At 35.5% G+C, this 14,691-nt stretch overlaps 1 protein-coding gene across 3 annotated transcripts in view; it reads right to left on the bottom strand.

Moving 5' to 3' along the window:
- Positions 1-14,691, bottom strand: part of NELL2 (neural EGFL like 2) — a 287,493-nt gene that overhangs the window by 206,314 nt on the left and 66,488 nt on the right. For all 3 annotated transcript variants that reach the window (XM_032493267.1, XM_014564018.2, XM_032493268.1), the window contains exons 5-8: positions 3,592-3,765; positions 3,406-3,502; positions 1,013-1,085; positions 760-842 (exon numbers count right to left, since the gene is read on the bottom strand). In XM_032493267.1, coding sequence (XP_032349158.1) covers positions 760-842; positions 1,013-1,085; positions 3,406-3,502; positions 3,592-3,765 — 427 coding nt within the window. The remainder of the gene's footprint in view (positions 1-759; positions 843-1,012; positions 1,086-3,405; positions 3,503-3,591; positions 3,766-14,691) is intronic.

Genomic DNA, 14,691 nt, shown 5'->3' with positions numbered 1-14,691 from the left:
TCTGTTATAAATACACTGAAGCCTTTCATTTAGAAGGAGTTTTCCCTTATTTTTGTAGTATATTTGTCCCTTGCCTCTGGGGGAAAAAAAGCATTATTTATAAGATGGAAATGAAGGCTAAGTCAAAATAGCACCCTCCACAGTGCCCAGAGGCATCTTCCATTAATTTTTAAAATGCTTAATTTCATGAATCTGTTTGCTGAAGTGAAAACATAAATTTTAGAATTGATACTGCATCAGAAACAAATCATCGATATATAACACACCTTTCAGCTCATCAGTAACTGTTATGACAACAGCCTGGCGAAACGGTAGGTAAACCCGCCACGTGCTTAAGACAGCAAATAATCCTACAACTGTAACACAGTGCTGGGAAGCTTTGTGGGGACCACTTCCTTCACATAATTCTAGTGTCCATATTCTTTACAATGTCCTCTTGCCTCTTTCCTCATAAAGAAAAACTAAATAAAAATAAATAATGACAAAAACTAAATTAAACAATAAATCCTATTGTAGTAAGTAATGTAAAAGCCAAGTAATCTGCCTCATTCCTGATTTACTGACACATCTGTTATATAGATGGCTAGGGTTTGAATATTTATAAGCCCCTTCCTTGAGTAGGGATTTTGATTCAGTCCTTGTACACAGTAGGGTGTAAGAAAAGTCTCAAAGGTGAACAACGGTGGTTATTAAAGGAACTGTAAGGGATCTCAAGGATTTCTGCGCTCCCTCTGCACTATTTTTCTACGTAGCTTTTACCTTGGCTGATGTTTTGGCTAAAATGTCCTGCAGCTCCATGATTTTCTGCACGAGTCCATGGAAGTCATTGCAAGTTGGACAGGCTGGAATTACAAACACTACATTGGTCAAGTTACATTTAAAAGGGGTTCAATCTGGTTAAGTCTATGCTGACAACTAATATATGAGAATTCCAATTTCACATTGGCATTCTGGACAAAATTAAGCAAAAAGCACACTTTTCATTACACAGTGCAAGAACTAATGGACTTACTGCGATTAAGATCTGGGCACTGAGCAATAAATCCTTGGGGCATGACAAGCAATTGCACATCTTGCATTATACCCTGTGTGTGAAAATTTTTAAAAAGACGTATTACTTTCATCTACCCAAATTATGTTCAACTGTCAAGTTCACAAAGGAAAACATTGCAGAAGAGACTCACCAAAAACCCTGATAAAATCTTTTTGAATACATTGCGTTGACTTCAAACCAAAGGGAAAGAAAAACATCAGGCAAAATAGATGATTACCCATGTACTTTCTTATTGGTAATATTTGTAAAGCCTTAAGATTAAATGTCAAGATACCATTAAGAAGCAATAGTCGTGTTGTTTGGGGGAAGTTATTTTAGTTAGCCACTGAAGAAAGGCTTGAAAATGACCTTTAAAAATCAACCTGAAAATCACTTCTGGTATTAGCAACAGTGAAACTGATACCAATTTTCAGTTAATTACAATCATCAAAAAGAAAAGAAGACAAAAACTGAGTCAGAAAAACAATGCTTATTTGGGCATTTCTTATTTTCCTGTTGGATCTTTTTAAGCAAATTTCTCAATTTAAAAAGGTCAGTAGATTTGTTAAACAGCTACAGCAAGACTTAGTGATGAGTCCTTAGGAGTACAGAAAGTTTAGCATGAAATTTTTTTTACATGCCAGCTGGAAATCACCCATTTTACCCAGAAGGTCACATCATATGCTCATATGTGAAATTTACATGCATCCTTGGTCACTAACGTTTAGTTAGCTTCCAGCTATCAAGACTCTTAAAGCAATGCGCAAATGGAAGCTCAGAAATGACCTCATCAGACACACTCCAGCTGTCCCTTCATGAAACCACCCCTCTCTCCTCCTTCATCAACTTTATATACTCTAATTAATATTTCACTTTATCCCTTTGAAAAAAATTCAAACAGAATATTTAATGACAGAGATGGCAGTACCAACATATTATTAAGACAATTTTGAATGTTCCTACAAAGATTTACCAGTCAAATCCTGGCCTATATATCTTCTACATATTTAATCTGATAAAATAGCATGGTACAAAAAGTGTGTCAGTGTAAATGATAAATATTTAACTATTCTATGTGAATAGCTGAATCTGTTGTTTGCTTGGGGTCTGGATTATGAAAGCAAGGCTACCATGTACAGTTTTATAGTTTGTGCACTGCACAACTCTACTGGACACCATTTACAATCTACAGTAAAAATTATGACCCCTAGAGGAGTACATATAATTGATGTGTGAGAAGCTTTCGAGGCCACATCTGGGCACCATGAGAAAGGCTGCCAGGATTAAACAGAGGAGAGACTTAGCATTGACAGCACAAACTTGCTATCCCTTATGGAGGAAAAAAGCCTTGACTTTTCAGGATTCACAAGCATGGAATCAATTCCCCATGACTGTCTTTGGGCAAGTTACTTAACCTCTCTGAACTGGTTCACGTATTGATAAAAGGGTGAAGAAAAGACCCTGCACCAAGGCCAGCAAGACTAGGATTTGATGAAATGATATATTCAAAGCACCTGGTTTTTTAGGTAATAGTTTTAAGTTTTTAAAACACCTTTCTAGGATTACAAACCTTTCTTAGAACACAATTTTAAAGTTACTGGGAACTACTCTACCTGGAAAGCCATGAATTAGACACACCACCTATCATTCTTTTATTTCACAACCATTCGTTGAGCCACTTCTGCATTATAGGCATCGTGAGAGTCACTGGAGGAAAAATGATTACACTATGGGCTGCAGCCAAGCGATTTTCTGGACTTTCTTTCCTTATCCTCAAATACAGAAAGTTAAATGGGATGTCTTTTAGATCCTTTACAATGATGCAGTTTTGTGGAGGGTCTCTATTAGACACTAAAGAAAAAGATATAGATTATCACTGCTTTCTAGCCCTGATAGATTGATCATATATATGTATTCCTTTCTTTCTCACTTTCAGGAGTACAAGGAGACTATGAATAAGAAATATTGAAAAGTTTTCATCTTCTATTATTAACATCTCTGTAAAAAGACCATCAAAGATTATATTTCAATGGTGGAGAGTTTATTTGTATATTAACATTTTAGATTTTTATTACTTTGAATGCCTAATTTCAAGAACATGTTAACAGCCCTGATTGCAGCCTTGTGATCATCTCTGTTATGTCTAAAGATCAAACTCATTTGGAAAAAAAGAGAAAATAGTGTAGGCCAGCTCAATAGAACACCAATGTAAAAAGAAAAAAAAAAACCCACTAAAATAGAAATAGAAAACAAATAGAAAAAACTGTACAAATTATTTTGCTTTCCACCCCAAAAAGCAAAAAGTACTTTGCCAAACTCAGTAGAAAGCATTTATATTTACACTTGAAGCTCAAACTTTAACCAAAAGATACCTTAAAATATCCATGTGCATTATTTCTCTGTCCCAGCCAAAACGTTGTGCCCAGAGGCAAGTCTGTGGAAGGCTTTTCCACCACTCTTTCATATATTCTGCAGAAAAGAAACAGCATGTAAGTAATGTGAGTTTACAGTCATTTTTCAGAATCTTCCATTTCCTGAACTGGGGACACTCCACTTACTTATTGCAGTCGACGTGTAATACCAAGTGGGAGGCACTGATGGCCACGGACAGCCTGTGCCACTTATCATCAGCCAAAATGTAGGGGAACACTTCCGTGTGAGGGTGGTGGCTGCCTGAGCGGTAGTGTAGTCTGACTTCATTCCGATGGCCACTGCTCTCCAGTTCCAGGTACCTGCACAGAGAAGAAGAGTCATATAAATAATTGACACAGAATGGCCATCATTAAAAAGCCCACAAATGATAAATGCTGGAGAGGGTGTGGAGAAAAGGGACTCCTCCTACAATGTTGGTGAGAATGTAAATTGGTGCAGCCACAATGCAGAACAGTATGGAGGTTCCTTTAAAAAATGAAAATAGACTTACCATAGGATCCAGCAATCCCACTCCTGGGCATATATCCAGAGAAAACTCTAATTTGAAAAGATACATGCACCCCAATATTCATAGCAGCACTATTTACAATAGCCACGACATGGAAGCAACCTAAATTTCCATTGACAGATGACTAGATAGAGCAGATGTGGTGTACACACACACACACACACACACACACACACACACACACACACACACACACACACACAGGAATACTACTCAGCCATAAAAAAGAATTAAATAATGCCATTTGAAGCAACATGAATAGACCTGAAGATTGTCATACCAAGTGAAGTAAGCCAGAAAGAGAAAGAAAAATACCATATGACTTGTATGTGGAATCTAAAAAACAACACAAATGAACTTATTTACAAAACAGAAACAGACTCAGAGACATAGAAAAAAAAACTTATGGTTACCAGAGGGGAAAGGGGGTGGGAAGAGATAAACTGGGAGTTCGAGATTTGCATACACTAACTACTATATATATAAATTAGATAAACAACAGGTTTCTACTGTATAGCACAGGGGACTATATTGAATATCTCATAGTAAGCTATAATGAAAAAGAATATGGAAAGGAATATATGCATGTATATGTATGACTGAAACATTATGCCATACACCAGAAACTGACACAACATTGTAAGCTAAATATAAGTCAATAAAAAAGTTATAATATAAATAAAAATGATTGGCAGGACCTCTGTTTCCAGAAAGATGAATCAGATGTACTTTTCCTATTCCTCTCAGTAAGTGCTACCAAACATTCTACTGTAAAACAAACAATAAGAGTCTGAAACATGGAGAAAATATTTTGAGGAGGAACCAGCAAAGGCAAACATAGGCCATGAAATTAGAGGAGAAAAAAGGGCAAGTCATGTCCTAAAGGCCGAGAGATGAAGAAGACGCCTCGAGAAAGAGGGAGCAGTCAACTGCATCAATCAAACGCCGCTAACAGGTCAAGTAAGATGAAGGCTCAACCACTGGATTTAGTAAAACAGAGATGTTTGGTGACCCTAACGCTATTTCAGAAAACCTCAGAGAAGAAAGCCTACTTGAAGTAGGTTCGAGAAAGCGTGGGCAGAGATAAATCAGAGACAAGTACAGACACTTCGGGAGAAATGGGAAGATAGCTTCTGAAAGACATGATATCAAGGAAAGTCTTTCTGTATTTTAACTGGTAAGAAATAAAATACTGGAAATAATCCTGCAGAAGAAGGAAATTAACCATAATTGGAAGAGAGAAGAAATTAGAATAAAGCAGAAACCATAAAATAAAATATAAATTAACTACATTTTAAGTACAAAAAATTTTGAAATTTCTCAATGGAAAAGATACTATAAATAAAATTAAGACAACAAATGACATTCTGTAAGACAAGATGAAATGTATACATATCAAAAGTTAATGTTCACAATACATAAAGAACACCCACAAATCAATAAAAAAGCAACTCAGTGGATTCACCCATTAGATTAGCAATAATCAAAATGATTAATGATACCCAGTGTCAATAGGAATGTGGGGATAAGCACTCTGATCCACTATTTGTGGTCAAATTAATTGACAAGGACTTCTTGAAAGGCAATCTGATAAAACTATGAACACATTAAATGTGCATACTCTTTAAATCAGCAATTCCAATTCTAGCCTGCAATTAACAGCACAAATTAACAATGATGTATGCAGAAGGTACTCACTGCAGACTTGAAATTGTGAAAATCTGATATAATACCGAGTTTCTGCTCACAGGGGAATTATAACACATCCATATTCTGGAACACTATGCTACTCGCTGAAAGAATGAGGTTCTGACATGAAACAATGCCAAAGTTAACTATCAAGTAAACTAAAAAAAGCTCTACTGAATCCCATTTAGTTTGACAAAACTGTGTGTGTGTGTTTAGAAAAAAGATCAAAATATGTGCCAAAACGTTAACCGTCGTCACCTCAAAGGAGTGAATTTAGGGGAAAAGGATGTGAAGAACCTTCTCAAATATTTTTACAACCTTGAATGTTCTTTATTAATTATGTATTACTTCTTTAATATAATATATGCAAACACATATGTAGTAAAAGTTCTATTTTAAGTTAAAATAATAAACTAAGTAGTCAAGAATATAAATCATGTTTAGAACTTATTAAGGATAAATAGAACACCAAAGAACTTATTAAGGATAAATAGAACACCAACTTGTTTGGGTTTAGATCCAGAAGATACCAATCAGAGAATCCTTTCTGTCTTATTATTTGATAATAAGTATTCATAATTTAATCAACTCAACTAGTGAAATCTATAATGATGGAGAGGTGTTTGCATTTAAAAAAAACACCTGCAAACACATCGCCCCATTGTTCTGTAACTACAATTCTTAACACACGGAGGCAAGAACCTTAGCACTGTTGTCGGTCAGGTCTCCTCCTCTGGACAGTATTAGAAATGTCTCCTGTATTGGAGTCCTAAACTTGAGGCACTAACAGCATCCTTTGATAACAAAGAGGCTGACACAAGGCTCCCCAAAAAGAACAACCCTTCAGAAGTTAAATATTTTACTAAAAGTTACATTTGTATTAGCATCATTCACTTGTTCTTTTTCAATGAAATGAAATAGATAAGTCATCCACAAAACACATTCAGTGAAGAAAAAAATAATGATATAAAACACTTAGAGGTGTGCCTGGCATGTGGTTAGTATTCAATAACTACTAGCTCTCATTAAAAGAAGGGAAATCAGGTTGAAAGAAGTCAATCCAAATCTTCAAAACCAGTCACTATTAAGATGCACAAAATCATACAAAAACATCACATTACAGGAAAATATGATTATTGCATAATTATACGTTTAAAAGTATCTGTGATGAACACTAGGCATATTTCAATGAATCTTTTATCTATTAACAGTTACATTCATCTCCAGAACTCCACCTGTACCCCACTGGGCGGCATCTCAGTGAGAGGCAGGCCTGGACCTCCTCACCCCTCCCCTCACCCCAAAGCTCAGCAGATCAGTGTGGTTAAGCCCCCAAGCCTTAAAGTCTGACCTCCTGGTTCACATCCTGGCAGCCTTCCTAGCAGTGGCAAGCCGCGTCACCTCTCTGTGCCTCGTCAGATTACTCAACTGCAAAACAGGGATATGAACTGTACTTGCCTCAGAGGCCTTCTGGGAGGATTGGAATGAGTTAAGAAAGCACTTAGAGCACTACTTGACACACACAAAACATGTCAGCTATCTTTTTCATTTCAAAAAGCCAAGGTCAAATTTTGTCTCTTCCTTCCTGGTGGTACAGCCACAGGCAGGCCCACGACACATCCCAGCAACCTGATACTCTTCTTCCAGACTGGGTATCCGGATGCAGCACAGCAGGGAAGGGAAGGAGGAGGGACCCCTGCATGGTGGCAGGGCAGCAGCATCGCAGTCAGCTATACTGAGGTCACTCTGCATCTTGCTTCTCGTTTGCTAGTCCACCAGGGCTGCCTTTGGTTATTGCCTGCTCCAAACGCAGGTGCCCCAAGCCTCCTATCAGTTCTGTTAAACTGCCCTCCCCACCCACCCCCTCCAAAGTCCCCTTACGAGCCAGAACCCTAATTAATACATTACAATTGTGCACACGGGGAAAATACATAATTGGAATAAAATGTATCAACATTTTTAAAAGCTATTGAGTGGTAGAATCATGTGTGATTTTTAACCTTCTCTGCATTGCCCTTTATTTCCCCCTTTTAGGTTTAATGAGCATTTACTATCTTAAATTAAAATCACATTTCAAATCCCAAGAAGATAATTTGTCACACTGCAACATATCATGTCTCCCTGATTTGTTATTCATAATTTTGAGAGGTAACTAAAACCAGAAATAAAGTTCACCCTTTATCATAATTGATGCCCTTGTTAATCAAATATCCTTTGCAATGGCAGAAATATAAACTAAGATTAGGCTTCAGAGAAAGAGGCAATGGTGGCAGGACATCATTCATTTTAACAACCTCCTTCATAACTCAAGATCAAAGGATTAAAAATAAGGTCATGTCTCATCTGACGAAAAGGTTGCATGCAACAGGAAATGAGAATTTTTCTGCTGCCTTAAATTGAACCTACATAGAAAAATGATCAGATCATCTCAGAACATTAAGCCATAATCCAGGTGTAAATTCATCACCTGAAGAAAAGCCACATGCACTTTTAGTGCCAGATGCATTCTTACTGTGGTTCACAGCTGGTACAGTTGCAAAGGAGTCACATGCACAAGCTTTGGAATCGAAAAATCAGCTCCGCCTCTAGCTACTACCTATGACCTGACCTCTCACTGCCTCAGTTTCCTCATCTGTAAAATAAGGATTCAACGTGACAATCCATATAAAGCATGGCGTCTGAAACAAAATGAGCACTCAGTAAATGGTAACTATTTGTATTATTTGTCAATAATCCCAAACAGGCATCATTTATAAAGTCCAGCTTCCTTATAGCCAATTCTGTGAACAACAAGCAATTTGAATACATTTTTAAGGGAAGTACTAGGACCTCATGCATGCTAAGCGTGCACTCTACCACTGAGCTATACCCACTGCCTCTAGAAAACATTTTTTTAGTTGAAAAAATGGAGAAACTGAGAGGTATAAGTTACAGGCAAGACAGAAGATTATTGCACTTTCATAGAAACTGGCTGACAGCATTATGTTGGCTGTAGAATAACAAGTAAAACATGAAACGTGAAGTCCAGTAGTACGGCCAGAATTATTGTGTGTTAGGCGGCTGCGTTCGTCTAATATGGCTGTTTCACCTCGCCTTTTCCAATGATGCCCTCAAATACTGAGAAAGATGGAAGAGAGGGGAGTAAAAGAGATCGTCTTGGGCATCCCTCATTAGAATCATATTGATTCTATTTTTGTTCATTTGTTTTCAATGGTATTTGGTCATCAGCAAGGCTGTATAATGTAGCAAATTAAAAGATCTCAGAGTCTTACTCCTGTCTCCACAGTTCATCAACAGGACAAGTTAAAAATCTTCTCCAAGTCTGTTTCTTTCCTTATCAAATAGGGGTAATAAGAGCTGCGACCTTCACAGTGAAAAAAAAAATGTGACAATGAATATATGTATGTTCATGTATAAGTGAAAAATTGTGCTCTACACTGGAATTTGACACAACATTGTAAAATGACTATAACACAATTTAAAAAATGTTAAAAAAAAAAAAAGAGTTGATGATCTTATACGGTCATTTTACAAATGAAGTAAGAGTTACAAGTACTTACTTTGCACAGTCCTGATAGAGTAAGCACTCCACACAGGTTATGATTATGTTTCTATTTCCTATGACATATTTCTGCATGTTATTTAAACACCTGTAATTTCAAGGTTGATTTTAACTTCAGCATGAATATCAGACAGAAAGTAATTTAATGAGAATCTACCCAAGTAACGAAGCTTGAATCTCATCTCTGATATTCCCATCAAATGGTCATCTAGTTTGTTTGAATTCATCTGGTGACCAATAATTCATGACTTCATAGGGTCGATCATTTCATTTTTATAAAACAAAGACCTTCCTTCTCTTAAACCATAAAAGGAAGACTATTTTCTAAACTGTGCCTTATTCGTTCATCTATTCCAGCGAATATTTACTATGGGCACTGAGAATATGACAATGAATAAGGCCAAATAACACTGAAGCTTAGAGAGCCTCAACAAGAAGCACATTATTAACAGAAAATTAAGTTTAGCTATTTCAAAACTAAAAATAATACTACTATGAAATTCTTGCTGCAAGGAGAGGGATGTAGCTAGATCAGTGAGGATAAAAAAGCTTCTTCATAAATAATATAACCAGGAGCCAAAATTATATCACCAAGGGGAAAGATCGGTAGCAAATGGAACTGATTCATGATTGAAGCCCTGGGATCGAACATGACAGCTTGAATAACAACCTCTCCATCTTATTACCCCAGATAATTGTGTTTACAATAAAATAAAAGGAAAAATGGCCGTTCATGAAATGGAGGTAATTTATTACTACTAATGATGAGGCCATCATGACACAAAAATGTTCTAAGAAACAACACTTTGAGCTATGATCCTGGAGGGGAGGAGAATTTAGTGGCATCGTGGGTATTTTTAAACTATCACTTTGAGAAAGGTCTTGTACAAGGATGGAGAAAGAACAGATATGATAAAGCACTGATAATAAGGGAGTACTCACTCCACAGCACGGGGCACTCACAAAAGTCAAGGAGCTGAAATGAGTTGTTGGAAATCTACTGAATGCCAGGTCCTCTCATAACCTCAATTCACTTAGTTGTGACTGAGACCAGGCAGGTAGAAATTAGAAAAAGACTGGAGAGAAAGAGTACTAAGAAGTGGCAGACTCAGAGAAGATGAGTCTCCCCTGCTTTATCAAGAATGAACAGAAGAACACACCGGCACGCGCAAGGTTGAGGAAGACTAACTGGGGAGGTTGGACTGCTAGAAATTATCATACTAAGTAAAGTGAGTCAAGCAGAGAAAGACAAATATTACATGATATCACTTACATGTGGAATCTAAAAAATGATATAAATGAACTTGTTTACAAAACAGAAATAGACTCACAGACATAGAAAACAAACTTATGGTTACCAAAGGGGAAAGGTGAGGAGGGATAAATTAGGAGTTGGGGATTAACAGATACACACTACTGTATATATAATAAACAACAAGGATCCACTGTATAGCACAGTGAACTGCATTCAATATCTTATAATAACCTCATAATTGAAAAGAATCTGAAAAAGAACATATACACATATATATGTATAACTGAATCACTTTGCGATATACCTGAAACTAACACAACATTGTAAATCAACTCTTCTTTAACTGAAAAAAGATTTTCTTAGAATTCAATGTGCAGTGTGAGAGAATCAAGGAACACTTCATAGTTTTTGGCTTGAATAAAACTAAAGTTGCTTTACATGAGATGAATAATCTACAAATAAACAAAAATAACAATAATAACTATGGCAAACATCGTATTTAAAGATGGAATATCAAAAGCATTCCCCACGAGATTGGGAAGATTAAGATGCTAGCACACTTTTACTCCATATTTATTCCATATTGAATTGAATAGCCAGGGCAAAAAAGAAAGGAAAAAATCTTAAATGTATGAGAATTGAAAAGAAAGAACTATCACTGTTATTGGTAGTCAATATTATAATAAATAATAAATGAATTCATGAATAAATGAATAATAATGAATTATGAATTAATTTGACAAAGATCACTGGAAGATTAATGTGCAAAACTCACTTGTATTGCTAACAACTAGAAAATAAAATTTAAAATGCACCAATTAAATTAACATCAAAACATCACATACCCCAGAATAAATTTAACAGAAAACGTGCAATAACTCTATAAAATAAATGAAATAAAATGTTACATGAAATCTTACTGAAAGAAATTTTAAAATCTCTAATGGAGATACATAAATCATCCCTCAAATTTAAATGTAGTTTAATGAGATTCCAACCAAAAATCAAGCTGACTCTAGAATTACAAGCATGTATAAAATGTGAAAAATGCAAGTATATCCAAGATATTCTTGAAGAACAACAACAAAATTTGGAGGGTTTATGCTACCATATCTAAAATTATTATAAAACCACAGTAGTTAAACCTGCAATAGAAATACGGACTAACAGGGCCATACAGATAGCTTAGAAACAGGCCCATACATATAGGTTCAGCTGATTATAGCAAAAGTGACTATAATTCTTAGAGAAAATAATGGTTGTTTAAAAAAACTGGGGAGCATCAATTAATATCCATATGGGAAAAAGGAGACCTTTGCAATGATTCTCAACTTATATTTACGACCTATGAGTACAGGCTATGTACAATAAGACCGTCACTCCCTGAGAACTCAGGGTGTCTACTGGGAGACTAGATTCATCCCATCCCACTCCTGAAAGCATCTCCAAACCTATTCTGCCTCTGGTCCTTGTTCCAATGTGAAGATGTTAATGATACTTGAAAGGAAGGTAAAGTCTCACCCTTCACTAACTCTCCAAGAGGGGTTTACACTGAAGTGTGGTAGGTTGAGAAAGGGTCACTGCATTCTTTCCTTCTTTCTAAAACTTTTCCAACGTACTATCCCCATACTATATAATATATAACATTCTTCTCATTTCAGAAATGGTCATACTTTTTTCTATACAACTCAGATTAACATATTAAGAGGAAAATTAGAAGATCTGGTGATTTACATATAAGCATCAGCAGTTCTGTGTTAAAAGACTTTAAGGAGTTGTGTGTGTGTGTGTGCGCGCGCATATGTGTGTGTGTTTAATATAGTTAAGTAATGAAATACATTTGATCTCAAGGGATTTATCAACTGAGGTATCACTTCATTTGAACTTAAAGGTGAAACTCCTACAGAAGAGTTATTTTTAAAGACCTATATAAAAACATAAATTTCTTCCCTGACTGGGTATATGTAATTCTATTTCTGCAGGAAGGAAGTAGAGTGAATTATCCCTGGATTTGGGGAACCATCCATGATGGATGTTAATGGTCAAGTAGGGTTCAAAAAATATAGAAATTATATTTTGCACATCAAATTCTCAGAACACATCCACTTTAATATGAAAGGATCTATAAATATATATACACGTAGATAAGTAAGAAGACAGTAACATGCTTACTGAGGAATCATTAGTTACTTGATCACCTAGTGCATAAGATATTCTGTGCTTAATTTTACTTTAAAAAAATCAGTATTATGCCATTTTTTAATTTCTGAATTTGGCTATATAGGTCAAACTCTTTTGTTAAAAGGAAAATAAATTCATCTTTTCTGTATGTAGTTTTACTTGTTAGAATGATTTAAGTCAGCCTGAAGGAAAGAACTTGGTGATCTCTTAAAATTCATATACATTTACAAACAAATTAAGTATTATTGTAGTTTTGCATGAATTGGGATTTGTGTTTGTGTGAGTGTGTATTTATATATATATATATATATATATAATTTATATATATATATATATATATATATATATATATATAAATTAAAAGAAAAAATATTTTTCTCAATCATGCATGCCACAGTGGTGTTATTTATACTGCATCAACTGCAACAGGCCATGATGGTGCTATTGAAATAAAGAAGTAAATTTTAAGAAAAAATATTTCTAGATGAAAAATTATATATATATATATATATATATATATATATAATTATATATTTATTTATTTATTTATTTTATATATATATATATATTTATATATTTATTTTATATATATATATTATATATATATATATAAATATATGTATTCCCAAGAGAATATGTCAACGTTCTCTTCAATTTCCAGATACTTAAGTGGCTTTACAAGTGTATTAAGGCAAGCATGCAACTGCACTATTTTAAAGAATAAACAAGAAACAATATTTTGGAAGAAAATTATATTCCCAAGATGGCAACTTTTCATCTTCACCTTCACCTAAAAAGTGATTTATGATGCTTTTAGGAACACAACTATCTGAAGCGACTAAGTGACCCCCCAAGACCCTCAATGAACTTTGATTTCATGCAGTATTTTATTTGGTTTCAAATCTTCCCCTTAAATTAACATTTTGCTTTCCTAAGGTCCTAAAAAAATCGATAGGACTTCCTTGGGCCAATAGAGGTTGGCCTGTGTAGGAATTTCAGGCAGCTTTATATGTAACACATTCTGAAACTATGGGCAGACAATAAAGGAAAAGCACTGATGCATGTAAGACAGCTAGACGTTCTAGGCAGGCTGCATTTGAAAGGAAGGAATTAGTCACAGGGGAGAGTAAGCTGTCAACACTGCAGCGTTTGTTTTCTGACATGCTTCATGGGTCATCATGTCTCCTCTATTGTTCAAAATAAATAAGAGCCAAGGAGTAAGGCAACAGGATTCATGGGTCACCCACTGAGGTGACATTTCGCTCTCAGTGAGCCTATTACTTCAAGCATTCCCAATTGAAATGGGTACAGAACACCACTAACTAAAGAAAATAGATCCAGTCTGGCCCCAAATTCTAGCTATTATAGAAATCTTAAAAAGGTAGGAATCTTATGTTTAAGTTTTAGCATAAACTTTTTATGAAGAAGCAATTAAAAATTTAAAAAATATTTTTCCCAACCATCAGGCCACCAGGGCTTTATTTATACTGTGTCAGCCTCAGCAGGCCATGATGATGCCATTGAAATAAAGCAGTAAATTTTAAGAAAGAAAATTTCTAGATAAAAAATTTTAGGATAACAAAAAAGTTAAATAGAGGGAAAATATATGATTGTTGTCTTCAACAGAAAGCAAGAGTGTTAACCCTGTCAATAGAGTTCTCGGGTTTTGAGGGAAGTAGAAAGGCCATGGGACTGCTCTAAAACATAGAGAAGTTGTCAAGTAGTGGTTAGGAGAACGGGCCCTGGAGCCAGGCAGCCTGGTTCAAATGTTGATTCTGCCACTTACTGTAACCTTGGACATAAGACAAACCCTCATGGCCCCATTTCCTTATCTGGAAAATAGGGATAATAATGGTATCTACCTCCAAGATGGTGACGCACGTTTAACGAGATTAATCCATGTCAGGTATTTAGGGGACTACACGACGCAAGGTAGGAACCTCGTAAAGTGTTCATCCTTATAATGCAGAGAAAACATTTCAATGAACCTAAGAAATCAACCAGAACCCGAGACCGAGTATCAGCAGGTG

This window comes from Camelus ferus, chromosome 12 (assembly GCF_009834535.1).
Source record: "Camelus ferus isolate YT-003-E chromosome 12, BCGSAC_Cfer_1.0, whole genome shotgun sequence".
NCBI classification, from domain to species: domain Eukaryota; kingdom Metazoa; phylum Chordata; class Mammalia; order Artiodactyla; family Camelidae; genus Camelus; species Camelus ferus.
Note: the sequence above shows the minus strand (reverse complement) of the source record. Positions and strands in the feature narration are given on the sequence as shown.